Source organism: Salmo salar, chromosome 11 (assembly GCF_965601325.2).
Source record: "Salmo salar chromosome 11, fSalSal1, whole genome shotgun sequence".
Lineage (NCBI taxonomy): Eukaryota > Metazoa > Chordata > Actinopteri > Salmoniformes > Salmonidae > Salmo > Salmo salar.
This window is the reverse complement of record NC_138301.1, coordinates 30,290,380-30,317,681: the sequence shown is the minus strand read 5'-3', so window position 1 is coordinate 30,317,681 and position 27,302 is coordinate 30,290,380. Positions and strand designations below refer to the sequence as shown.

The 27,302-nt window shown below is 46.0% G+C and overlaps 1 protein-coding gene across 2 annotated transcripts in view; it reads right to left on the bottom strand.

Annotated features, from left to right (window-relative positions):
• Window positions 1-27,302, bottom strand: part of LOC106587580 (alpha-ketoglutarate-dependent dioxygenase FTO) — a 164,008-nt gene that overhangs the window by 99,480 nt on the left and 37,226 nt on the right. For both annotated transcript variants that reach the window (XM_045689310.2, XM_045689311.2), the window contains exons 7-8: window positions 26,302-26,421; window positions 1,614-1,738 (exon numbers count right to left, since the gene is read on the bottom strand). In XM_045689310.2, the coding sequence (XP_045545266.2) occupies window positions 1,614-1,738; window positions 26,302-26,421 (245 nt within the window). The remainder of the gene's footprint in view (window positions 1-1,613; window positions 1,739-26,301; window positions 26,422-27,302) is intronic.

Sequence of the window (27,302 nt, the reverse complement as noted above, 5' to 3'; positions counted from 1 at the left end):
CTGTGGATTCAAGAAGAAAGTTCAATGGGAAAGAGAACCTGTCAAGTAGCCAGTAGCCTTAATTCATGGACAGAGTTCAGTCTGGCAGACGCCATGCAATTTTCCAGATTTTTGACCACTTTTTTTCTCTGGCCTCCATTGATTTAGTCACACTAATTCCGTCCGTCCTACAAGGTTCTGACAGAGAGATGAGGTTTGGACCATTGATTTAGTCACGCTAATTCTGTCCATCCTTCAAGGTTCTGATAGAGAGATGAGGTTTGGACCATTGATTTAGTCACGCTAATTCCGTCCGTCCTACAAGGTTCTGATAGAGAGATGAGGTTTGGACCATTGATTTAGTCACACTAATTCTGTCCATCCTACAAGGTTCTGATAGAGAGATGAGGTTTGGACCATTGATTTAGTCACACTAATTCCGTCCGTCCTACAAGGTTCTGATAGAGAGATGAGGTTTGGACCATTGATTTAGTCACACTAATTCTGTCCATCCTACAAGGTTCTGACAGAGAGATGAGGTTTGGACCATTGATTTAGTCACACTAATTCTGTCCGTCCTACAAGGTTCTGATAGAGAAATGAGGTTTGGACCATTGGTTTTCCGTCATTATTTAACCCACTGGGCAAAATATGCGTTTTTGCGTGCGTGTGTGTGCGTGTGCGTGCGCGTGCGTGTGCGTGTGTGTGTGGCCTTCCCTGTAGCTCAGTTGGTAGAGCATGGTGTTTGCAACGCCAGGGTTGTGGGTTCGATTCCCACGGGGGGCCAGCACAGAAAAAAAATATGTATGAAATGTATGCATTCACTACTGTAAGTCGCTCTGGATAAGAGCGTCTGCTAAATGACTAAAATGTAAATGTAAAAAAATGTGTGTGTGTGTGTGTGCGAGAGCACAGATGTGTGTGTGCATTCCTGTGTATGCATGCCTGCGTGTGTGGCTAAGTGTGTGTCTTTCTGAGACAAGGGCACCAAAGCAATGGGGGGGGTTACCACTACCAGAGTGGAGAGAGATGGAACAGATAAAACAAACATATTATGTTTTGTGTGGGAGGGTGTTATGGGTGTATATGTAATAATATGTATGTATAATATGTATTGTGTGTGTGTGGGGGTGGGGGGGGGGGGGGAGGACAGAGATAGAACAGCTACCAGAGTGGAGGGAGAGATGGAACAGCTAAAACAACATGGTTGTGAGTGTGAGGCCTTGCTTAATCTGAATGAATGGGCTCTGTCTCTGTTCTAATCCATTGACCGGGCCTCATCTAGGGGAAGGAAGTTACTGGGCGATCCAATCCAAGACACACATGTCACCCTGATAGCTGCTAGGTCCAAGGCTCCCTCACTACAAACCTCCAACCCCCACGTCAGACCTGCAGACTATCTGAGGAATTCACTTCACATCACCTCCATTCCTACTGAAATTTCAACAATACTGATTCCTTTAGGTTTCTTTTCACACAATTCAAAGTGTAACAGGGTGTGATTCTGGAACATGTGCCATCCAGACACGTGTGCTTGTTTTCACATTTCAACATTGTTGTGTGTGAGTTTCTGTTTACTGTTGTTGTTGTTTACTGTTGTTGTTGTTTACTGTTGTTGTTGGTTATTTGCTTACCTGTCTCTCCATGTCTGTCTGTGCTGCTGTCTGTCTGTCAGGGCAGTTAGCAGGGTCTCTGCCATCTCTCTCCTGCCCTCCTCCGGTTGTCCCTCTTCCTCTACCGCTGCCAGTAAGAGTTGCGTCTGAAAGATAGGAAGTAAACAGGAAATGATGTATTAAAATGACATGGTTCCATATCTCGATTTTGTCTATGAATCCAAAGAAAACCATATCTCAGACTAATCAGGCCTAATTTGGCGCAGGCGGAATTTGTGTGGTTCTGAACACTTCCTGACGCGCCTGTTCGAGCTACACATTTCCTGGACATGTCATTTGATGCGTCTATTTGTCCTGGATACACCCATAGCAGCCTCTTGCGTCGGCGAGAAAACATTCAGAAACCGGTTGTTCTCACGAAAACGTCTCTAAAGTCCGAACAGTTTGAGCTACAGACTATTATGACCTCATCATGGCATCAAAGCTTAGACTCTCACGAAGACGGACGTGCTGTCTGTTTTGCTCTACAACGATCACAAGCCACACTCATTAGAACGTTTCTTTTTACATAGAAACTCATAAATAAGTATTGCCTTGTGATAATTCCTGATGTTTTGCTGATCTTTCTTAGAGATCCCAGACAAACATGAAATACTTACAGACAGACACAGACATGTTTTGTGGATATAACAGTACATTTTTGCAATTTCTGCCCAGGGCTATAATGCAGGGAATAGTGCCTATAATGCAGGAATAGTGTCTATAATGCAGGGAATAGTGCCTATAATGCAGGGAATAGTGCCTATAATGCAGGGAATAGTGCCTATAATGCAGGGAATAGTGCCTATAATGCAGGGAATAGTGCCTATAATGCAGGGAATAGAGTCTATAATGCAGGGAAGAGAGTCTATAATGCAGGGAATAGAGTATATTATGCAGGGAATAGAGTCTAAAATGCATGGAATAGTCTATAATGTATGGAATAGAATCTATAATGCAGGGAATAGAGTCTAAAATGCATGGAATAGTCTATAATGTATGGAATAGTCTATAATGTATGGAATAGAGTCTATAATGCAAGGAATAGTCTATAATGTATGGAATAGAGTCTATAATGCAGGGAATAGCATCTATAATACAGGGAATAGCATATATAATGCAGGGAATAGCGTATATAATGCAGGGAATAGTGTCTATAATGCATGGAATAGAGTCTAAAATGCATGGAATAGTCTATAATGCAGGTAATAGCGTCTATAATGCAGGTAATAGCGTCTATAATGCAGGTAATAGCGTCTATAATGCAGGTAATAGCGTCTAATGCAGGGAATAGCGTCTATAATGCAAGGAATAGCGTCTATAATGCAGGGAATAGCGTCTATAATGCATGGAATAGTCTATAATGCATGGAATAGAGTATATAATGCATGGAATAGAGTCTATAATGCATGGAATAGAGTATAAAATGCATGGAATAGTCTATAATGCAGGTAATAGAGTCTATAATGCAGGGAATAGCATCTATATTGCAGGGAATTGCATCTATAATGCAGGGAATAGTGTCTATAATGCAGGGAATAGTGTCTATAATGCAGAGAATAGCGTCTATAATGCATGGAATAGTCTATAATGCATGGAATAGAGTCTAAAATGCATGGAATAGTCTATAATGCAGGTAATAGCGTCTATAATGCAGGGAATAGCATCTATATTGCATGGAATAGCGTCAATAATGCAGGGAATAGTGTCTATAATGCAGGGAAGAGAGTCTATAATGCGAGAATAGAGTCTATAATGCATGGAATAGAGTCTATAATGCAGGGAATAGCGTCTATAATGCAGGGAATAGAGTCTATAATGCAGGGAATAGCGTCTATAATGCAGGGAATAGCATCTATAATGCAGGGAATAGCATCTATAATGCATGGAATAGCATCTATAATGCATGGAATAGTCTATAATGCATGGAATAGAGTCTATAATGCATGGAATAGAGTCTATAATGCATGGAATAGAGTATAACATTGCAAGGAATAGTCTATAATGCATGGAATAGAGTCTATAATGCATGGAATAGAGTCTATAATGCATGGAATAGAGTCTATAATGCATGGAATAGAGTCTATAATGCAGGAAATAGAGTCTATAATGCAGGAAATAGTGTCTATAATGCAGGAAATAGTGTCTATAATGCATGGAATAGCGTCTATAATGCAGGTAATAGCGTCTATAATGCAGGGAATAGAGTCTATAATAGAAGTCGACCGATTATGATTTTTCAACGCCGATGCCGATACCGATTATTGGAGGACCCAAAAAAGCCGATACCAATTAATCTGCCTGATTTTTAAAATGTATTTGTAATAATGACAATTACAACAATACTGAATGAACACTTATTTTAACTTAATATAATACATCAATAAAATCAATTTAACCTCAAATACATAATGAAACATGTTCAATTTGGTTTAAATAATGCAAAAACAAAGTGTTGGAGAAGAAAGTAAAAGTGCAATATGTGCCATGTAAGAAAGCTAACGTTTAAGTTCCTTGCTCAGAACATGAGAACATATGAACGCTGGTGGTTCCTTTTAACATGAGTCTTCAATATTCCCAGGTAAGAAGTATTAGGTTGTAGTTATTATAGAAATTATAGGACTATTTCTCTCTATACGATTTGTATTTCATATACCTTTGACTATTGGATGTTCTTATAGGCACTTTAGTATTTCCAGTGTAACAGTATAGTTTCCGTCCCTCTCCTCGCTCCTACCTGGGCTCGAACCAGGAACACATCGACAACAGCCAACCTCGAAGCAGCGTTACCCATGCAGAGCAAGGGGAACAACTACTCCAAGTCTCAGAGCGAGTGACGTTTGAAACGCTATTAGCGCACACCCGCTAACTAGCTAGCCATTTCACATCGGTTACACCAGCCTAATCTTGGGAGTTGATAGGCTTGAAGTCATAAACAGCACAATGCTTGAAGCACAGCGAAGAGCTGCTGGCAAAACGCACAAAAGTGCTGTTTGAATGAATGCTTACGAGCCTGCTGCTGCCTACCACCGCTCAGTCACACTGCTCTATCAAATCATAGACTTAATTATAATATAATAAACACACAGAAATACGAGCCTTAGGTCATTTATATGGTCGAATCCAGAAACTATCATCTCGAAAACAAAACGTTTTTCCTTTCAGTGAAATACGGAACCGTTCTGTATTTTATCTAACGGGTGGCATCCCTAAGTCTAAATATTCCTGTTACATTGCACAACCTTCAATGTCATGTCATAATTACGTATAATTCTGGCAAATTAGTTCGCAACGAGCCAGGCGGCCCAAACTGTTGCATATACCCTGACTCTGCATGCAATGAATGCAAGAGAAGTGACACAATTTCACCTGGTTAATATTGCCTGCTAACCTGGATTTCTTTTAGCTAAATATGCAGGTTCAAAAATATATACTTCTGTGTATTGATTTTAAGAAAGGCATTGATGTTTATGGTTAGGTACAGTCGTGCAATGATTGTGCTTTTTTCGCAAAGGCGCTTTTGTCTTCACAGTTCGCAACGAGCTGCTGCATATACCCTGACTTTGTTGCAAGAGAAGTGACACATTTTCCCTAGTTAAAAGAAATTCATGTTAGCAGGCAATATTAACTAAATATGCAGGTTTAAAAATATATACTTGTGTATTGATTTTAAGAAAGGCATTGATGTTTATGGTTAGGTACACGTTGGAGCAATGTGTACCTAAGCGATTATATGCAACGCAGGACAGGCAAGATAAACTAGTAATATCATCAACCATGTGTAGTTAACTAGTGATTATGATTGATTGATTGTTTTTTATAAGATAAGTTTAATGCTACCTAGCAACTTACCCTAGCTTCTTACTGCATTCGCGTAACAGGCAGGCTCCTCGTGGAGTGCAATGTAAAGCAGGTGGTTAGAGCGTTGGACTAGTTAACCGTAAGATTGAATCCCCGAGCTGAAAAGGTAAAAATCTGTCGTTCTGCCCCTGAACAAGGCAGTTAACCCACCGTTCCCAGGCCATCATTGAAAATAAGAATGTGTTCTTAACTGACTTGCCTAGTTAAATAAAGGTGTAAAAACATTATTTTTTAAAATATTTTTTTTATTAAAAAAGGAAATCGGCCAAATCGGTGTCCAAAAATACCGATTTCCAATTGTTATGAAAACTTGTAATCGGCCGTAATTAATCAACCATTCCGATTAATCGGTTGACCTCTAGTCTATAATGCATGGAATAGCGTCTATAATGCAGGTAATAGCGTCTATAATGCATGGAATAGCGTCTATAATGCAGGGAATAGTGTCTATAATGCAGCAATAGACTCATAGTTGATGTCACAAACTCCAAATTGAACACAGTTGCCACAGACTATTTGAATATTCATTTCCTGTACATACATTACATTTAAACGCCTTTTGATCAGGTTTTTGTTTGGCAGACCTCACTTGTGTAGTGACATTAGTAAATAATATTTTTGGTATCAAACGGTTTTTTATTCTGGTTGGCAGTTTCACATCAGAGGATGGCAAATTACCCCAAATATTAGAGAGTGAGTCAATTAATCACATATACCACTGGTGTGTAATGTGTGAGTATCCCCTGTTGAACATGAATTACAGGGCGGCTTAGAGTGTGACGTGGTGCATCAACGTTAATCTGGAACATACTGGTAACCTCTCCTCTCGCATTCCTCTCTCTGTTCCTCTCCTCTGTTTTCTCTCCTCCTCTGCTGTCTTCTCCTCTCCTCCTCTTCTCTAAGCTGCTTCAGAGGAAGTGAAATGAAAAGGGATCTGGCCGCCCAAATTAAATGCAGTTCTGTCAGTGCCGCTCAAATCCCTCTTTCCCTTCAGTCTTTTTCTCTCCTCCTGCCTTTTTCTCTCTCCCTCCAGCTCCGTCTCTCTTTCCATCTCTCTCTCTCCCGTCGTCTCTCGCTCTCTATCCCACCCTTGCTCTCTCTCTCCCCTCCATCTCTCTCTCCCTCTGTTTCTTTCCCTCCGTCTATCCCCTCAGAGGGAGGTGTGATGGATCTGTTACTCTGACTGACTCTGACTGCTTGTTAAGAGCAGTCTCTTCCTGTCACATCCACCAGTCACACACTTTCATTTCCTCCTATTACACAGCTCTCTCTATCTCCTCTCCATTCTCCCCCTCCTCTCTTTCAAAACCCACAATGCAAGGGAGACTCATTTTTCCCAGCCTTTTTAATCAGTTTCTGACAATCCACCTGTCTGTCATCATTGGTGTGAGGACAGGTTTGATTGTGGGTTCTTGAGAAGGGAGCAGAGCAGGATTCAGAGATGTTCAAATCACCCTCACTTCCCCCTACACTGACGGGACAGGTGTCAAAACATTTGATGACACGGGCGGCGAGCCAACGACATGCGACCGATTGCACCTGAGGAGAATGAGACGTCAGGTAAATCACCTGACCAGAGGAGAGAATGGTGGCTGGCTATAGGTCTGGTCCCTATGGAAACTGTACTGTAGCCGTCAACTTGCATCAAGCACTATTCTTCATATGATTGACAGCTTGAGAAACTATGAGAAAGTGCATTCCGTGTGTATCAACGTCTCTGAAATGAGTTCTCACCATCTCTATGGATTGCTTTCCTTTACAGTACTCCTAAATCATGTTTGTCTGCTGTGTGATTCAGCACTGCTGAGTAAAACTGAACCATAACTGAACTGAAACCTATTTAACCTGCTTTAACCCCACTAAATGCTGACTCTATATGTGTGTCTCTTCACCCTGGAGGTGTGAAGGGTCAGGGGTTCAGAGGAGAGGGGAAGAGCCCCTCTGTCCCCCCTCTGCCCCAGCATGGATGATGACAGAAGCCACCAAAGGAGCAGGAGAAGACCCACAACAGGACCCTCACACTGATGGCAGGCCTGAACTCATGCTCACCTCTCCTGTTAATTCTTAGTAAACACAATGGCAACAGGCTCCCGAGAGAGGTGTGTGTGTGTGTGTGTGTGTGTGTGTGTGTGTGTGTGTGTGTGTGTGTGTGTGTGTGTGTGTGTGTGTGTGTGTGTGTGTGTGTGTGTGTGTGTGTGTGTGTGTGTGTGTCTCTCTACGTGTGTTTGTTGTGCTGTGTTCAGGAGGGTCTGACTGACCGGTGATGAGTGACGCCTTCAGGTTTAGCCCCAGGCTGATCCCCAGGCCCTTTAGAGACTCTACTGCTTGTTTACTGCACTGGGCCAGAGCAAGCTCCTTACCACCCCCCAGACCCACACCTACCCAGACCGACCCAGCCCAGCCTGCACTACACCCACAGCCCCACACCTACCCAGCCCAGCCTGGCCTACTCCCACAGCCCCACACCTACCCAGCCCAGCCTGGCCTACTCCCACAGCCCCACCTGCCCTACACCCACACCTACCCAGCCCAGCCTGCACTACACCCACAGCCCAACACCTACCCAGCCCAGCCTGCTCTACACCCACAGCCCCACCTGCCCTACACCCACACCTACCCAGCCCAGCCTGGCCTACTCCCACAGCCCCACCTGCCCTACACCCACACCTACCCAGCCCAGCCTGCACTACACCCACAGCCCAACACCTACCCAGCCCAGCCTGCTCTACACCCACAGCCCCACCTGCCCTACACCCACACCTACCCAGCCCAGCCTGGCCTACTCCCACAGCCCCACCTGCCCTACACCCACACCTACCCAGCCCAGCCTGCACTACACCCACAGCCCCACACCTACCCAGCCCAGCCTGCCCTACTCCCACAGCCCCACCTGCCCTACACCCACACCTACCCAGCCCAGCCTGCCCTACAACCCCACCTACCCAGCCCAGCCTGCCCTACACCCACAGCCCCACCTACCCAGCCCAGCCTGCCCTCCACCCACAGCCCCACCTACCCAGCCCAGCCTGCCCTACACCCACAGCTCACACCTACCCAGCCCAGCCTGCCCCACATCCACAGCCCCACCTACCCAGCCCAGCCTGCCTTACACCCACAGCCCCACCTACCCAGCCCAGCCTGCCCTACACCCACAGCCCCACCTACCCAGCCCAGCATGCCCTACACCCACATCCCACACCTACCCAGCCCAGCCTGCCCTACATCCACAGCCCCACCTACCCAGCCCAGCCCAGCCTGCCCTACACCCACATCCCACACCTACCCAGCCCAGCCTGCCCTACACCCACAGCCCCACCTACCCAGCCCAGCCCAGCCTGCCCTACACCCACATCCCACACCTACCCAGCCCAGCCTGCCCTACACCCACAGCCCCACCTAACCAGCCCAGCCTGCCCTACACCCACAGCCCCACCTACCCAGCCCAGCCTGCTCTACAACCACAGCCCCACCTACCCAGCCCAGCCTGCCCTACACCCACAGCCTCACCTACCCAGCCCAGCCTGCCCTACACCCACATGCCACACCTACCCAGCCCAGCCTGCCCTACATCCACAGCCCCACCTACCCAGCCTGCTCTACACCCACATCCCACACCTTTATCATCTCAGCCTCATCTGTTAGCACCGGGTGGCCCTCTCCTCCCCCTCTGTTTACATCCAGATGACAGCACCCGTCCTCAGCTTCCTGATGCTGCCCAGAGATGTCCCCGTGACCCGGGGTTGGGACCAAGGGGGAGAGAAAGGGCAGAGGGGAACCTATAGCTGCCACACCCAGATCCAGCTATACTCTTGTCCACCAGTTCCAACATTGTGCATTTAATCTAAAGAAAGGCCTCCAGATTTCCTAGTTTAGGTAAACGAAACACAAACATAGACTGAGAACAACTTCTAAAGACCAAACCCCAGGGCAGTCCGCGGCTTCTCACTGACACATTTTACATTTTAGTAATTTAGCAGACGCTTATCCAGAGAGGGGGGGGGGGGGGGGGGGGGGTTCCACCATTGGTGCCAGGACAGAGGAGAGATTGGACTGGGCTGAGCGGGAGTGCCAAGAGACCAGAGGTAGCTGAACGGAGTGTTCGGGTTGGGATGTAAGGTTTGAGCATAGCCTGAAGGTAGGGATGGGCAGTTCCTCTTGCTGTTCTGTAGGCATGTACCATGGTCTTGTATTGGATGTGAGCTTCAACTGGAAGCCAGTGGAGTGTGCAAAGGAGCGTGGTGACATGAGAGAACTTGGGAAGGTTGAAAACCAGGCAGGCTGCAGCGTTCTGGATAAGTTGCAGGGGTTTGATGGTACAAGCAGTGAGCCCAGCCAACAGCGAGTTGCAGTAGTCCAGACGGGACAGGACAAGACCCTGGATTAGGACCTGTGTGAGGTAGGGTCGAACTCTACGGATGTTGTAGAGCATGAACCTGCAGGAGCAAGTCACTGCTTTGATGTTTGCAGAGAACGACTGGGTGTTGTCTAGGGTAACGCCAAGATTCTTTCCACTCTGGGAGGGTGACACTGTGGAGTTGTCAACCGGGATGGAGAGGTCTTTGAGCGGGCAGGCCTTCCCCGGGAGGAAGAGCAGCTCAGTCTTGTCGAGGTTGAGCTTGAGGTGGTGGGCAGTCATCCAAGTTGAGATATCTGCTAGGCACGCAGAGATGAGTGTCGCCACCTGGGTGTCAGAAGGGGGGGAAAGTGAAAAGTAGTTGAGTGTTATCCGCATAGCAATGATAGGAGAGACCATGTGAGGATATGACGGCGCCGAGTGACATGGTGTATGGACAGAAGAGGGCCTAGAACCGAGCCCTGGGGGACACCAGTAGTGAGAGTACGTAGTACAGACACAGATCCTCTCCATGTCACCTGGTGACACGCACAACTAACAAACAACTATCTAACATCTGATCTCAAATACCCCCATTTGTGTTTCCATATAGAACGACTGGGAACAAAATAAAAGCGAGGGTAGACGGGACTGTATTATTATGGTGCTATGCTTCACTACCAGTCCAAAAGTGACTGGTTTGGTCACAGTGTAACTTACAGAAAGTATATTACTGGAGAGGAAGTAGGAAGTGATAGGAAAATAAGCTCCAGAGTGGTTCACATACCATAAATACTGTAGTGCATTCAGACTGACCCTAGAGTATCTTTCAAATTGTTAACACCCCATGAAAAGTCTTACTGCCTGACTTCAGATCAGCAGTTGCAGGCATGTTGGATTATATCTGGCTCTACTCCCTCTTTTGGACCAGGCTATGACTCACACTCTTCTCCCCACACTGTAGTTAAAAGTTACACACAGATCTAAGATCAGATTACCCTACCCTCAATTCTATCCTTATCCATTACGGAGTAAAGACATATCTGACCCTGTATCAGTGGTTAGAGATAGGGACAGCATATACCTTACTGCTCTGCCCACCTCTGTCTGTCTGACTGGCAGCTACACCTCTACCTCTTCCAGTTTTCCCCCAACTCCCTGGCACAGTCACATTTACCAGTCCCAGCCATGTACAGGCCTCCTCGTCAGACTCTCTGTGCCAACTACAGGCTGCCCATAATGGAGGCCTAGCCCAGCCCAGTAATCCATCCTTCTGTTTACGACTGCTGGGGCCTCTCTTACACAACCAGCTACATGGAGGAGCTCATGTCACGCTGACCAAGATGGCCAACCTCAAACATCCACACAGATATCTGAACCAGCCAGTCTTAACCCTGCTCTCTCTCACTCTGTCTCTCTCTCTCTCCCCATCTCTCTCTTCATCCAGCTCTACTCTCAATCACTCCATCTCCCCTTTTGGTCTGACGCTATCACTCTAGCTCAGGGTAGATTTCAGGCCTATTCTCCAACTCTTCTGACACTTAGTGGCTGCTCCAGTTGCTCCTGCCCCGACATCTTATTTCATAGGCCCAGGGAGTGGGAGTTTGCTAATACATGAAACCAATATGACTTCCACAACTGGTCGGAGGAAAAAGGCATCAGGCACCTTGCTTCAGGTAATTGATAGCTTCTGCTGGGTGATACGGACAACCAGGGAACTGTGATCATGCTGTGTGTGTGTGTGTGTGTGTGTGTGTGTGTGTGTGTGTGTGTGTGTGTGTGTGTGTGTGTGTGTGTGTGTGTGTGTGTGTGTGTGTGTGTGTGTGTGTGTGTGTGTGTGTCTCGCTCTGGCTTCCCAGGTTACGTTGCTCTGGGGGTAACAGTCACACGGCTGGAAACATTATATTAGTCTAGGAAATAAGCTCGAGCCACTTTCACTTTCCTGTGACATCACACAACTTCCAGTAATAAAAGTGCTGTTCTTACCTATTCCTGCATATCATGACATTAGAGATGCACCATATAGAGACCTGGCTGAAATTTGATTTGCCAAATTTCCACGAGGACTGGTGGGAAGATAGCTAAACCTTCTGCATGGGGACTGAGTGGGATGGTTGGGGTGAATTAGTGTCATGGGTTGACTTGGTCTCATCACTGTCAGGCTCCTTTCCACTTTGAAGGCCCCTGACTGTTGACATCACTAAAGCTGAGCAGGCATTGGAGTGAACAGGCTGAGGGGTGGGGGGCTGGAAAAACACTAGGCCTCTTACAGAGAAGGGGTAGGAGGAGGTCTTATGTCTATTCAGGCCCCTAGAGATGAGTTGGTGTGTGTGTGTGTGTGTGTGTGTGTGTGTGTGTGTGTGTGTGTGTGTGTGTGTGTGTGTGTGTGTGTGTGTGGTACTTGTGATCTCCGTGGTGATTGAAAGGTTGCCCTTTCCCCCAGATTGACCCCCTAAGGGTCGTGGATGCCATCAATTGTCACCCCCAAACTGGGCTTCCCTATACACACCGGATTATATGAAGTGTAAAACATTAGAAAAATGTGTCTGAAACATCAGAGAAGCACATTTGAGCAGACAAGGGGGGGTTGTAAAGAGACACCATAGAAGGAGTAGCCCTCAACAAGTGAGTGTGTTTGAAGGCATTGTCATGCACTAGCAAGGGCAGGGCGTCTATGTAAGGCAGAGCTACAGTCCATCTTTAAGGGCAGAATGCAGGGAGGACGGACGGATGGACATATGCTTTGCACAGGGCCAAATGAGGCAGAACCCGATTGGCTTTTGTGGTCGTCTCTTTTGTTGGCAAAGAAAAAGCAAATCTGTTTGAGGGTCGCAATCCAACAGTCCAATTCAGCCCCACAAACATCACACAAAAACCCTACTCGCACGTCTCTAACCGTCGCACAGGTCAGCATGAGAGCGGATCCAGTTGAATTTAATGGTTAAACCACATACCCCCATCTAAATGAGCTCTGCAGATGGCTACCACACACACACAGATTTGCCTCCACATCAGGGGACTGGTAAGGACACACACATTCTACACAGACTACTACCCCAGCCTTCCTGACCTAGACAAAATGAATCACTGTCCACCATAACAAAGCATCTGAGGTGTAAGGACTAATTTAGGACAGAAAAGATGGAGCTTGACAGAGATGGAAGACACATGGCACTTGCTCACATGAGCATGCTACTAGACTGCTCCCTCCCTCCACCTAAAAGTTGATCACAGATTGTTGTAGATAGCAGATTCGGATGAGCACCTCTCTCTTGCCAATAAAATATTTTTGCTGACTGGGGGAAAGCCAGGATCTCTCCCAGAAAGTTACAATGCTCCACACTTCATTTCCTAAAAAATGCTAAACCAATAATGGGGATTTCCATAAATCTCCTGCAGCATCGCTAGCACAGGAGAAGGTGGTTTAGCATGTCTATAGGGACAGAACTGGGCCATTTATAGGAGGTAAGCTCTGATTGACTAGAGTTAACATTAGAGTAGGGCTGAAAATGCTGTGATTTAACTGTTCCATTGAAAGAACACAGACCTCAGACCCATCAGTCAACCCCAGCTCTGGCTAGAGAGGTATGTGACTATATGAACAGAAAGGCCTGAGGTCCATCACAGCTCTGGCTAGAGAGGTATGTGACTGTATGAACAGAAAGGCCTGAGGTCCATCACTGCTCTGGCTAGAGAGGCATGTGACTGTATGAACAGAAAGGCCTGAGGTCCATCACAGCTCTGGCTAGAGAGGTATGTGACTGTATGAACAGAAAGGCCTGAGGTCCATCACAGCTCTGGCTAGAAAGGTATGTGACTGTATGAACAGAAAGGCCTGAGGTCCATCACAGCTCTGGCTAGAGAGGTATGTGACTGAATGAACAGAAAGGCCTGAGGTCCATCACTGCTCTGGCTAGAGAGGTATGTGACTGTATGAACAGAAAGGCCTGAGGTCCATCACTGCTCTGGCTAGAGAGGTATGTGACTGTATGAACAGAAAGGCCTGAGGTCCATCACTGCTCTGGCTAGAGAGGTATGTGACTGTATGAACAGAAAGGCCTGAGGTCCATCACTGCTCTGGCTAGAGAGGTATGTGACTGTATGAACAGAAAGGCCTGAGGTCCATCACTGCTCTGGCTAGAGAGGTATGTGACTGTATGAACAGAAAGACCTGAGGTCCATCACAGCTCTGGCTAGAGAGGTATGTGACTGTATGAACAGAAAGGCCTGAGGTCCATCACTGCTCTGGCTAGAGAGGTATGTGACTGTATGAACAGAAAGGCCTGAGGTCCATCACAGCTCTGGCTAGAGAGGTATGTGACTGTATGAACAGAAAGACCTGAGGTCCATCACAGCTCTGGCTAGAGAGGTATGTGACTGTATGAACAGAAAGGCCTGAGGTCCATCACAGCTCTGGCTAGAGAGGTATGTGACTGTATGAACAGAAAGACCTGAGGTCCATCACAGCTCTGGCTAGAGAGGTATGTGACTGTATGAACAGAAAGGCCTGAGGTCCATCACAGCTCTGGCTAGAGAGGTATGTGACTGTATGAACAGAAAGACCTGAGGTCCATCACAGCTCTGGCTAGAGAGGTATGTGACTGTATGAACAGAAAGGCCTGAGGTCCATCACTGCTCTGGCTAGAGAGGTATGTGACTGTATGAACAGAAAGGCCTGAGGTCCATCACTGCTCTGGCTAGAGAGGTATGTGACTGTATGAACAGAAAGGCCTGAGGTCCATCACTGCTCTGGCTAGAGAGGTATGTGACTGTATGAACAGAAAGGCCTGAGGTCCATCACTGCTCTGGCTAGAGAGGTATGTGACTGTATGAACAGAAAGGCCTGAGGTCCATCACAGCTCTGGCTAGAGAGGTATGTGACTGTATGAACAGAAAGGCCTGAGGTCCATCACTGCTCTGGCTAGAGAGGTATGTGACTGTATGAACAGAAAGGCCTGAGGTCCATCACTGCTCTGGCTAGAGAGGTATGTGACTGTATGAACAGAAAGGCCTGAGGTCCATCACAGCTCTGGCTAGAGAGGTATGTGACTGTATGAACAGAAAGGCCTGAGGTCCATCACTGCTCTGGCTAGAGAGGTATGTGACTGTATGAACAGAAAGGCCTGAGGTAGGGCTACATTACTGTGTGAAAGACCTGTCAGATCCCACTCATGTCTTTATCCTGGGAGTGAAGCTGGCAGGTCTGCTAAGTCTGTTAGAGAGAGAGGAATACATAGTGGACTAGTATGAGTTCCCTAGGGGTGCAGTCCCATTGTAAAGGCTGTAGTAGAGTACTGTCAGGGCTAATACAGACAGCTCCTCTATAAGGTCCCCAGGCTCTGACAGACATGAGGCTAACTGACCCGTATGAACCCCTGTCTCCTGTACTGGGTGGCCTAGAACAAGACAACCACCATTTACATTCATGAGTAATATGAGTTAGAACATGGAAAGGATACTATCTGTTTTTAGACTTTATCCCACTACACACACAACCCTGCTCTACAAACACACTCCTGCTCATTTCATTGTGTGTGCTCCTGCTCCCCACCCAGGGAGCCAGGCAGGGTGATGGGAGCTGAGTGGGTAAACAGTGTTTATAAGGTAGTTAGCCAGCAGAGAGAGGATGCAGCCCTCCAGGCAGCTCTTACCCAAATAAAACAGACATTTATTACACCGTACATGACCCTCTCATTACACATAAATAGGAATTAATGAGAGCTATATCTGGCGCTCCCCACGGAGGGAGGCGGGCCCCTCTAAAGGACGGTAATTACACTGTCCTACATCTCATCCACTTAGCACCGCCTACTAGAGTGAGCTATCTGGAGGGGTGGAGGGGAGACTGTACTGTATCATTGTGTTTTTTAGAGCAAAATAATCATCTTGAGAGTATAGTGTGGAGGTATATATCGACCAACAAACACACTTGATGTTTTATCTCAGTTGGCTTGTCCACCGCATACAGGACCTCCTGAAAGAGAAAACAAACTAAGAAACAAAATAAGGAACTTCCCAGCATGTTACTGAGCTCCCCTAATCCTCTCACTTCTCCTCCTCTAGCACCCATCCTGCATCACATCATCCATCTCCCTCCCCACATCCATTCATCCATCCATCCACTATCTCTACCTCCTCTAGCACCCATCCTGCATCACATCATCCATCTCCCTCCCCACATCCATTCATCCATCCATCCACTATCTCTACCTCCTCTAGCACCCATCCTGCATCACATCATCCATCTCCCTCCCCACATCCATTCATCCATCCATCCACTATCTCTACCTCCTCTAGCACCCATCCTGCATCACATCATCCATCTCCCTCCCCACATCCATTCATCCATCCATCCACTATCTCTACCTCCTCTAGTACCCATCCTGCATCACATCATCCATCTCCCTCCCCACATCCATTCATCCATCCATCCACTATCTCTACCTCCTCTAGCACCCATCCTGCATCACATCATCCATCTCCCTCTCTCTCTCTCCCCACATCCATTCATCCATCCATCCACTATCTCTACCTCCTCTAGTACCCATCCTGCATCACATCATCCATCTCCCTCCCCACATCCATTCATCCATCCATCCACTATCTCTACCTCCTCTAGCACCCATCCTGCATCACATCATCCATCTCCCTCTCTCTCTCTCCCCACATCCATTCATCCATCCATCCATCATCTCTACCTCCTCTAGTACCCATCCTGCATCACATCATCCATCTCCCTCCCCACATCCATTCATCCACTATCTCTACCTCCACTAGCACCCATCCTGCATCACATCATCCATCTCCCTCCCCACATCCATTCATCCATCCATCCATCCAATATCTCTACCTCCTCTAGTACCCATCCTGCATCACATCATCCATCTCCCTCTCTCTCTCCCCATATCCATTCATCCACTATCTCTACCTCCTCTAGCACCCATTCTGCATCACATCATCCATCTCCCTCTCTCTCTCTCTCCCCACATCCATCCATCCACTATCTCTACCTCCTCTAGTACCCATCCTGCATCACATCATCCATCTCTCTCTCCCCACCTCCATTCATCCACTATCTCTACCTCCTCTAGCACCCATCCTGCATCACATCATCCATCTCCCTCTCTCTCTCTCCCCACATCCATTCATCCACTATCTCTACCTCCTCTAGCACCCATCCTGCATCACATCATCCATCTCCCTCTCTCTCTCTCCCCACATCCATCCATCCACTATCTCTACCTCCTCTAGCACCCATCCTGCATCACATCATCCATCTCCCTCTCCCCACATCCATTCATCCATCATCTCTACCTCCTCTAGCACCCATCCTGCATCACATCATCCATCTCCCTCTCCCCACATCCATTCATCCATCATCTCTACCTCCTCTGTCTCCCTCTCTCTGACTGCCATTTAAATCCTCCCATTATCTCTTCCTCTACTTTCCCCCGCGTGTCTCCACCCTCCTCCCTCCTCCCCCTCACCTGAAACGTCCCAAATAATCTGCGGCATCTTCTCCAGAATTCCTCTCTTTCTTTGCGATTCTTCAAGCGAATCAGACAATTTTACACTCCTCTTCCCGTCAGGATTCCCCCGTTCTCCTGCTCTTTGTTCTCAACGCAGCTTAACGCACTTAAGAGCCTGAACACGATAGCTCCACTGATGACTTTGGAGAATTAAAATGGGGAATTGCACAACATGTGCAGAGGGGTGAGACTGGGGGAATAGGTAGGTGGGGTACTTCAGTTTTGAACTTTGCTACTACTGTGTCTTGCCTCTACTCTGCCTGCGACACAGAAAGAGTGTACCAACCAACAATAAGGTGTTTATTCACAGATAATAAAATTAAATATCAAGGGGATGAGCCTGGAAGAATCAGAGTGGAATCTATCTCTGGGGATGAACATACACGTTTGCTACAGGAAAACATTAATCAATTTTACAATATGTTTTTTACTCGCAGAAAACAAAACAACCACCCTTCTGTGTCTGGGGGAAAAGGTGGGACTGAATGTTCCTGTCTGCTGCTACACTGTCTAGAGCCAGAGCCTACAGTGAAGCAGCACTTCCTCCAACAGTATGCTTTTCATTCCCACAAAAGAAAAACAGAACCGCCCCTCTGTGTCTGTGTTAATGGACTGGATCCCACACAGAGACGAGCATCAGATCAGTTGGAGAATAAATAATTACACCAGGATCAAAGTGATGCAATAATTGCATGTCAAGTGTTGGTTAACGTTAATGTCTATTGTCAGCAGAAAGAGGGTGTGCTTTGGTATGGGAGTATGGAGACATCTTTCTTTCATCTCTGTTTAACTCTCTCACTGTCTGTCATTCTCTAGCTCTGTCTCTCTCTCTCTCTCTCTCCCTCTCTTTCTTGCTCGTTCTCACTCTTTCTTTCTCTCCTCTCTCTCCCTTCAATCTCTTTCTTTCTCACTCCATATATCCTTTCCCCGCTCTCTCTCTCCCTCTCGGTTTCTGTGACAGAAGCAGGCAGGGAGAGGCTAGGCCCTGCAGCTAGCCCGCCCGTCCTCCCGTCCACAGCCACAGTGAATGTGATTAAGCTGAGCAGTGATTAATCTGCTCTGCCCTGTAATTCCTCTTTACCACTTTAATGGATGTTATCTCCCCCCTCTGAAGACTTATCTTGCTGATCAGGGCCCGGCTAGGAGGAAAAACAACCTGCTAAATAAATAAATAACGGAGGAAGGGGATTGGAGGAGCTGCTAAGAGGAGAAGACAGATCACTCCCTGTAAAGTGCTCATTTGTTTTCTAAGAAAAATAGACAAGTGACTTCAAAGTCTGTCAATACATTAGAAACACTGTCAACATCACAATCCACCAGACATACAAAATGAATTACCCAAACTGGTGTCAATAACAAATATCTTTGTATTTTATGAACGCACAAAGAAAGGGAGAGATATTCTATAAGTAAAGCACTTCCTTATTTAATGTGTCCATATTAGGAGTTCATCTAAGATGAAAAGTAGGGTAATGATGTCTCAGACTGCCCCATACATTCCATATACAGTAAAGACCTACAGCACTGAGCAACTTGGCTCCGGTCTCTTCCCATTGTGTGAACCAAAACACCCTAAATCACCCCCCCCTTTCTCCAGAAGACAATGACTTGTATTATGTTTACTGTTAAATTATCAGAGAGAAAAATCACACACACTATTACATCTATGACTAATAATGATAGCAAATTAAACAGAAAAAGCAGGATGTGGTCAATCATTGTTAGGTATTGTTTAAAAATGACACAGAATAAATCCCCAGAGCCTAGGAGAGTGCCTTCAACATCACGTCAACAGCTGAATTGGATTTAGACCTTGGGAGGCTGTATGTGTAGCGTGTGTGTAGTGTGTGGCATGTGTGTGGTGTGTGCGTGCACACAAGGTTGGGTGGCCTGTGATGGAGGCCTTCTGTGCAGTGAAAGGGTTAAAAAATCCCTTTCTATTCACTCTCTCACACACAGTGTTTTTACTGTAGATTCTGTCACACAGCCAATCCCCTACTGAGATTCCAGTCAGTACCTATGTCTTTAGGTACAAAGCCTGCGGGCTGCAGTGGCTGCAGGTAACATAAACACTGCTGCCTTGCCTCCGCAGCCCCACTCCGCAGCGCACCGTATCTGTGCTGCATGAAATTCTCTAAAGGGGTTTAAGTATTTACCCAGAACACTATCAGGCTCTGCCGAAAATGCAGCTTACCCTGTTGAATAAGTACTTCAAAGAGAATCGCAAATACCTTTTGCCTGCGATTTATGCTCCCTTTTCTACCCCTCTCTCTCTTACTTTTCTTCTCATTTTATATTTCCCCTCAACACAAGCCGGCTCCGTAATGTAAAATGTATTATCAGCCATATATTTCCTTTTTAAATGAATAATAACAATAATCTTGGAGTAATTTCTTTTCAGTGTGGAGCGTTGTAAATAGGTTGCAGCAGGTGTGTTAATATAGAGCTGGAGGTAAACAAGGCCGAGCTAGAATGAACACCAGGATTATACACTAGTCTGTGATAAGGACAACACACACTACTATCCAGGTAGCCACACACACACACACACACACACACACTACTCCACATTTCATATACTGTTACATACACACACAAAATCACAAACACGTACAAATAATCACAGACTCTTAAAATTACAAACATACTCAATATCGATAACAGACAGCTACAGTGCATTCTACTAAAATGCTAAACTGAAAAACTGCTGAGATTTACCAGAAGATAATGAATGGTTTAATGATAGAAATATATAAGTAATAAAAATGCTCTTTAAACAATTTACTGTTTAGTTCACACTTAGAATTAATCTGGCTTGCATGTGTGTGGCCTGTATATGAAACTGTTAGAAAATGTTGCCCTAGAATGTCAAGCTAGAGAGTGAAACAGAGTAGTGTGATTCTACTGTAGCTAAGGCTCAATAAACTAGAGAGTGAAACAGAGTAGTGTGATTCTACTGTAGCTAAGCCTCAATAAACTAGAGAGTGAAACAGAGTAGTGTGATTCTACTGTAACTAAGGCTCAATAAACTAGAGAGTGAAACAGAGTAGTGTGATTCTACTGTAGCTAAGGCTCAATAAACTAGAGAGTGAAACAGAGTAGTGTGATTCTACTGTAGCTAAGCCTCAATAAACTAGAGAGTGAAACAGAGTAGTGTGATTCTACTGTAACTAAGCCTCAATAAACTAGAGAGTGAAACAGAGTAGTGTGATTCTACTGTAGCTAAGGCTCAATAAACTAGAGAGTGAAACAGAGTAGTGTGATTCTACTGTAACTAAGGCTCAATAAACTAGAGAGTGAAACAGAGTAGTGTGATTCTACTGTAGCTAAGGCTCAATAAACTAGAGAGTGAAACAGAGTAGTGTGATTCTACTGTAACTAAGGCTCAATAAACTAGAGAGTGAAACAGAGTAGTGTGATTCTACTGTAGCTAAGGCTCAATAAACTAGAGAGTGAAACAGAGTAGTGTGATTCTACTGTAGCTAAGCCTCAATAAACTAGAGAGTGAAACAGAGTAGTGTGATTCTACTGTAACTAAGCCTCAATAAACTAGAGAGTGAAACAGAGTAGTGTGATTCTACTGTAACTAAGCCTCAATAAACTAGAGAGTGAAACAGAGTAGTGTGATTCTACTGTAGCTAAGGCTCAATAAACTAGAGTGAAACAGAGTAGTGTGATTCTACTGTAGCTAAGCCTCAATAAACTAGAGAGTGAAACAGAGTAGTGTGATTCTACTGTAGCTAAGGCTCAATAAACTAGAGAGTGAAACAGAGTAGTGTGATTCTACTGTAACTAAGCCTCAATAAACTAGAGAGTGAAACAGAGTAGTGTGATTCTACTGTAGCTAAGGCTCAATAAACTAGAGAGTGAAACAGAGTAGTGTGATTCTACTGTAACTAAGCCTCAATAAACTAGAGAGTGAAACAGAGTAGTGTGATTCTACTGTAGCTAAGCTCAATAAACAGAGAGTGAAACAGAGTAGTGTGATTCTACTGTAGCTAAGCTCAATAAACTAGAGAGTGAAACAGAGTAGGTGATTCTACTGTAGCTAAGCCTCAATAAACTAGAGAGTGAAACAGAGTAGTGTGATTCTACTGTAGCTAAGCCTCAATAAACTAGAGAGTGAAACAGAGTAGTGTGATTCTACTGTAGCTAAGGCTCAATAAACTAGAGAGTGAAACAGAGTAGTATGATTCTACTGTAGCTAAGCCTCAAGCCTCTAAATGTCCTGCTCTTTCTTACCTACCGAGGCACAGAAAAACAACAACTAGCACAACCCCCAAAAAAAACATTCCCCCAAAATGATTAACGCTGAAACTGCACACTACAGAACCATAACATTTATAATGTTTTACAAACCCATCAAATAAGTGCATAGGGATTAATTGGCCCTGCCGACCTTAAAATAATTATATGAACAGTGCAACTCTAAACTCCCAATGAAATTGATACACTTTGATAATTAGATTCTTGGCTCTGACCCGCTGAAGTCAATAAAGGTTATTAAGGCCAATTGCTGTCTAAACGCATTAGAGGCAGAGTAAACTGTCTGTCTATAGGAGGGAGGGAGGCCCTCCTGCACTAGTTCAGCCCAGCACCAATACGATAATCCATTCTCCGTCCTGAGGTTTCTCCTCTCCCGCCGGTGTCTGTCTGCACTCTGCCATACAAAACCAGATTGGATTCGCTTAACCTTTCCAGTGCTTTGATCAAATGAGCTCACACTGCAATAACATTTACATTGACCCCCCTCTCTCTCGCTTTCTCTCTCTCTCTCACTCTCTCCCTGAAGCTCCATCCCCTCCCCTTGCTAGGTCAATAACCTAATCAGCTATCGATGGCGACCTGGCCAGCCTGCGAGTGATTGCTCTGTGCTCCCCCCGAGTCGCTCCCCCTCAGCAGCCCGCCACAGATTGTTACTGAGGACCAACATTAAAGACGGAGGGAGCGAGGGAAAGGAGAAGAGAAATGATGAAACGGTCACAGGCCGCGTCCCTACACATCACGTTCCTCCACGACTACATGACGGTTGTGACCAAACCCAGAGGAAGAGAGAGAGACTGACAAAATGGTTACAGGGAGACGCTAGAAGACATGGCCCGGGTACCCCTTCCTGTTTTGTAGATCTTGAAGTATACAAATATATTCAAGTGTGTGAATTATATTTATTGTGAAAGTAGATACATTTTCTTGATACACACTGAAAGATTTTCATCTACAAGGCTCGTTCAACTGTCAAATGAGGAATAGAGAGAAGGAGAGGGACTGGGGGAGGGAGAGAGGGAGAAGAACAGAGAGAGAGAGAGAGATACTGTCTGAAATCTCTTCGCATGCCAGCAGCTTTTGAAGTTGTGATTTGAGCAGCCACAGAAGTCAGGGAAAGTGATAAATTAGGGGAGAAGCTGTAGTGTGCAGGCAGAGCTGGTAAATCAATTAAAGTCAAACAGAGTGCATACATTAGCATCATCATCACAGAGCCAGACTGTCTCTCTCCTTTTGTCCGCCAGGTGGAAGCTATTCATTGTTGCTGGTTTAAGTAAATGTCAGGATTGTATGAGATCTATGATAGTAGGTCCTAGGGGGGCTGGGCTGCGGACCGGGCCCATCCAAACCATAACAGGGTTCCATCGCCCCTCGCTTCATTCCTATCTGGATCACAGGGGAACAGAGCCTTTACACCCCTGTCCTTTAACCACGGGGCGCAGCCTGTACCCCTCGTCTTCTGAGAGAGGTGGAATACTGGACCTTCTTCATACAGGTACCTATTCTCATATCTGATAAGCACTTCAATTCCTTTATCTATGCATGGAGCACTCGTGCACCCACCCACACACACACACCCACAGCTGATCTGAATACTTTTTATTTAGCCTCTTTCTACCACTGACTTCCATCTACCTCTTGTTGTTTCTATTAGGAAGCGACTTCAATTCATGAGGTAACAGTTTGGAGATAAAAGGAAGAGAGAGAACCTCTGGATGAGTTTTATCAGAATGTCATTCAGATGGCAGGGTGAGTATTTGCATGACAACAGGATGGAGAACCGGGACTGAGCCCTAGGGAGGAAACTAGCATCTATAAACAGCAGCTTCTGAAATATACTGAACACAATGCAAGGCTATGTATGTCGCTGGCATACACCCGCATGCACGCACGCACACACACACACACACACACACGCACACGCACACGCACACACACACAAATCCATTCCAATATTATACTGTCTTTGTTGTCAGTTAAAAACAGCACACTACTGTGCTTTTCCTTTTTTTATGTGTCTAATGTGGTTAACATTTTCAAGCATACAGCATGAAATTATCACAAAATATGAATAAATATTAAAATATCATACATTTAGGACACTGCGGATTTTTTAAATGGTAAATAGTAAATGTGACCACAAAAAAACACCAACTGACACACTGATATTCTGATATTTAAAATAGTTTTGCTAAAAATGCTAATAAAAATAGTTTATGTATAAGTATATGAAAATATAAACAATGTAAGTAAGTTATAAAAATCATTTGACAATTCAAAATAGAAGTGTAATAAACAAACATAAGCAATCAAAAAAAGGAAAATAAAAATGCATATATAACTGATTTCTATAATACTGAGAAAGGCCTATTTAATCAGTATGTGGTACAATATTGCTTATGAAAGCACAAAGAGCCTTCATCAACAATAGTGGCCCATTTTATTTGTTCATTTTCCACAAACACAACGAGCATTGCTTTGATTTACTTACTGGGTCAAAGACAAATACCTCCCTGATAAACTACTTCATGTTGTTTCATTTAGAAAACAACACAACGCACCTTCAGTAAAATACTAAATGATAAAGAAGAAAACGAGTAACTAGAGTTTACAGAAGCCAAATGGGAAAGTATAAATTAACAGCATGTCTCTAATATAAAAGACAAAATAGTAAAACAAACATTGCTCTAAAGGGAATGAGAATTTATTTTAATAAAAAAATGATGCTGTAGACTACTCAAGGCAATGTGTAGCAGACACACGTCTGCATGTCTGACCAGAGCCAGGGAAAACTAAAATGATGAGTGGGGTCTGGTTGACCATCAGAGAGAGAGAGAGAGAGGCAGCTGGTTGACCATCAGAGAGAGAGAGAGAGAGAGAGAGAGAGAGACAGCTGGTTGACCATCAGAGAGAGAGAGAGAGAGAGAGAGAGAGGAGAGAGAGAGAGAGAGAGAGAGAGAGAGAGCTGGTTGACCATCAGAGAGAGAGAGAGAGAGAGAGACAGCTGGTTGACCATCAGAGAGAGAGAGAGAGAGAGAGAGAGAGAGAGAGAGAGAGAGAGAGAGAGAGAGAGAGAGAGAGAGAGAGAGAGAGAGACAGCTGGTTGACCATCAGAGAGAGAGACAGCTGGTTGACCATCAGAGAGAGAGACAGCTTGTTGACCATCAAAGAGTAGAGAGAGTAGAGAGAGTAGAGAGAGAGAGAGAGAGAGAGAGAGAGAGAGAGCAGCTGGTTGACCAGAGAGCGCGAAAGAGAGAGAGACAGCTGGTTGACCATCAGAGAGAGAGACAGCTGGTTGACCATCAGAGAGAGAGACAGCTTGTTGACCATCAAAGAGTAGAGAGAGTAGAGAGAGTAGAGAGAGAGAGAGAGAGAGAGAGAGAGAGAGAGAGAGGAGAGAGAGAGAGAGAGACAGCTCAAGCCTTCAAATCACACACTTCATCTGAGCTCTAGATGAGTTTAGACCCGTCTCCCCCTCCTCCTGGCTGTGTGGACGCGAGTGAGCCAGCCAGCCTGCCTGCCTGCCTGACTGCCTGCCTGTCTGTCTGCCTGCCTGCCTGCCAGCCTGCCTGCCTGCCAGCCTGCCTGCCTGCCAGCCTGCCTGCCTGCCTGCCAGCCTGCCTGCCTGCCAGCCTGCCTGCGTGCCTGCCAGCCTGCCTGCCTGCCAGCCTGCCTGCCTGCCTGCCTGCCAGCCTGCCAGCCTGCCTGCCTGCCTGCCTGCCTGCCTGCCAGCCTGCCTGCCTGCCTGCCAGCCTGCCTGCCTGCCTGCCTGCCTGCCTGCCAGCCTGCCTGCCTGTGTCTCAGTGCAGAGCAGCACCGTGCTTCTCCAGGCTCCTCTCTTTATCCCCGCCTGAGTATTAGATGTGATTACTGCTCAGCGCTCCACACTGACAAAGACAGAGAGTACAGAGAGAGGGAGAGAGATGGAGGGAGGGAGGGAGGGAGGGAGGGAGGGAGGGAGGGAGGGAGAGAGGGAGAGCGAGAGAGTGAAGGAGAGAGCGAGAGGGAGAGATGGAGGGAGGGAAAGAGAGAGAGAGGGAGCACAGCTCTGGTCTTGGCTGTTTCAGTGATACAAGAGTGCCCCCTACTGCTCCACTCTGCAGAGTTACAACACACACTTTGATACAACAGCAGAGCTGAGATTGGACTAACACACACACACACGTACGATAAACAGATGTGACTAAGCAGACTTCAATGTGAACAACCCATCCTCTCTCATTTATGAGAATGAAATGACTGAGAAAATGGAAAGATGTGTCAGAACAATTACTAGTCCCTTGTGATTTGGTGAAGAGCTGAGTAAGACCATGTTGAACCAAACATTCTTAATATATCACACCCGGGGTGTGACACAAAGACATTTCACAATCACACCTGCACTCTCTGATTATTAACGGTGTAGTTTGTGCAATGAACTCAAGCACAGGCATATTTGAGGTTACACAGATGTATACAGCCAATCAGCATCAGATCCTGACTGTGAGAATGCTGATCACGTTGAAACAGGAGAGTGTGTACACTAACAATCACTGACTGCAGAAGCGTGTGAATGAACTGAAGTGTTACAGTAAAGTTCTTTGTCATTAGACTTTGTATGGCTCTTAAATGGCAATCGTAGACAGTCAACCTTACTACTACACACTAGTATGTGTTATTTCTAGGTCCCAGTGTGCAGTCTTACCATGAGCTCCATCTCTCTCCAGTCATTCTCCAGCTGCTCCATGGGTCTGGCCCACCAGCTGCAGAACCGGGTGTAACGCTGGCCCTGGAACCAGTACTGCCTCAGCCACTCAAACTCCACCTGCACACAACACAACACAACACAACACAGTACAGTACAGTCAGGTAGAGGAACCATATAGGATTATAGGAATACTTCAGATCCTAGACAGGCAGTGGTAGATCAGTCAAGCCGTATGAAGTCCAGATGGAAATATTGGAAAGCTCAAACTTGCAAAAACATGGAGGTACAAAAACATAGAAGTACAAAGACATGGAGGTATATCCGTCTATCAACGCCAAGGCCTCTACTGTGCTTTAGAGCAGGAGTGAGAGACAGGAGATAACAGGTTAAATCTGTCTGTTGGGGATTTCCCCTAATCAGATATATATATATAGAGAATGAAGTGTACTGGAGTCTAGACTTCCTAGAATGTCTGTTTACACAGATGGTCATCCCTATGAGAGTAGACAATACACCCCTCTCACAATACACCCCTCAACCCCCATTTCCCAAACTAACCCGACCCTAGACGCCTATACCCCACATTGCTCAACCCTCTCCTCACTCCTCCTCCTCCTCCTCCTCCTCCTCCCCTACACCCTCGCTCTGCGGGGGGAATGACAGTTTACTCTGCAGAGCGGCTCACCTCTCCTCACTCCTCCTCACTCCTCTTCCTCCTCCTCCTCCTCCCCTACTCTCTCGCTCTGCAGGGGAATGACAGTTTACTCTGCAGAGCGGCTCACCTCTCCTCACTCCTCCTCACTCCTCCTCCTCCCCTACTCCCTCGCTCTGCAGGGGAATGACAGTTTACTCTGCAGAGCGGCTCACCTCTCCTCACTCCTCCTCACTCCTCTTCCTCCTCCTCCTCCTCCTCCTCCCCTACTCTCTCGCTCTGCAGGGGAATGACAGTTTACTCTGCAGAGCGGCTCACCTCTCCTCACTCCTCCTCACTCCTCTTC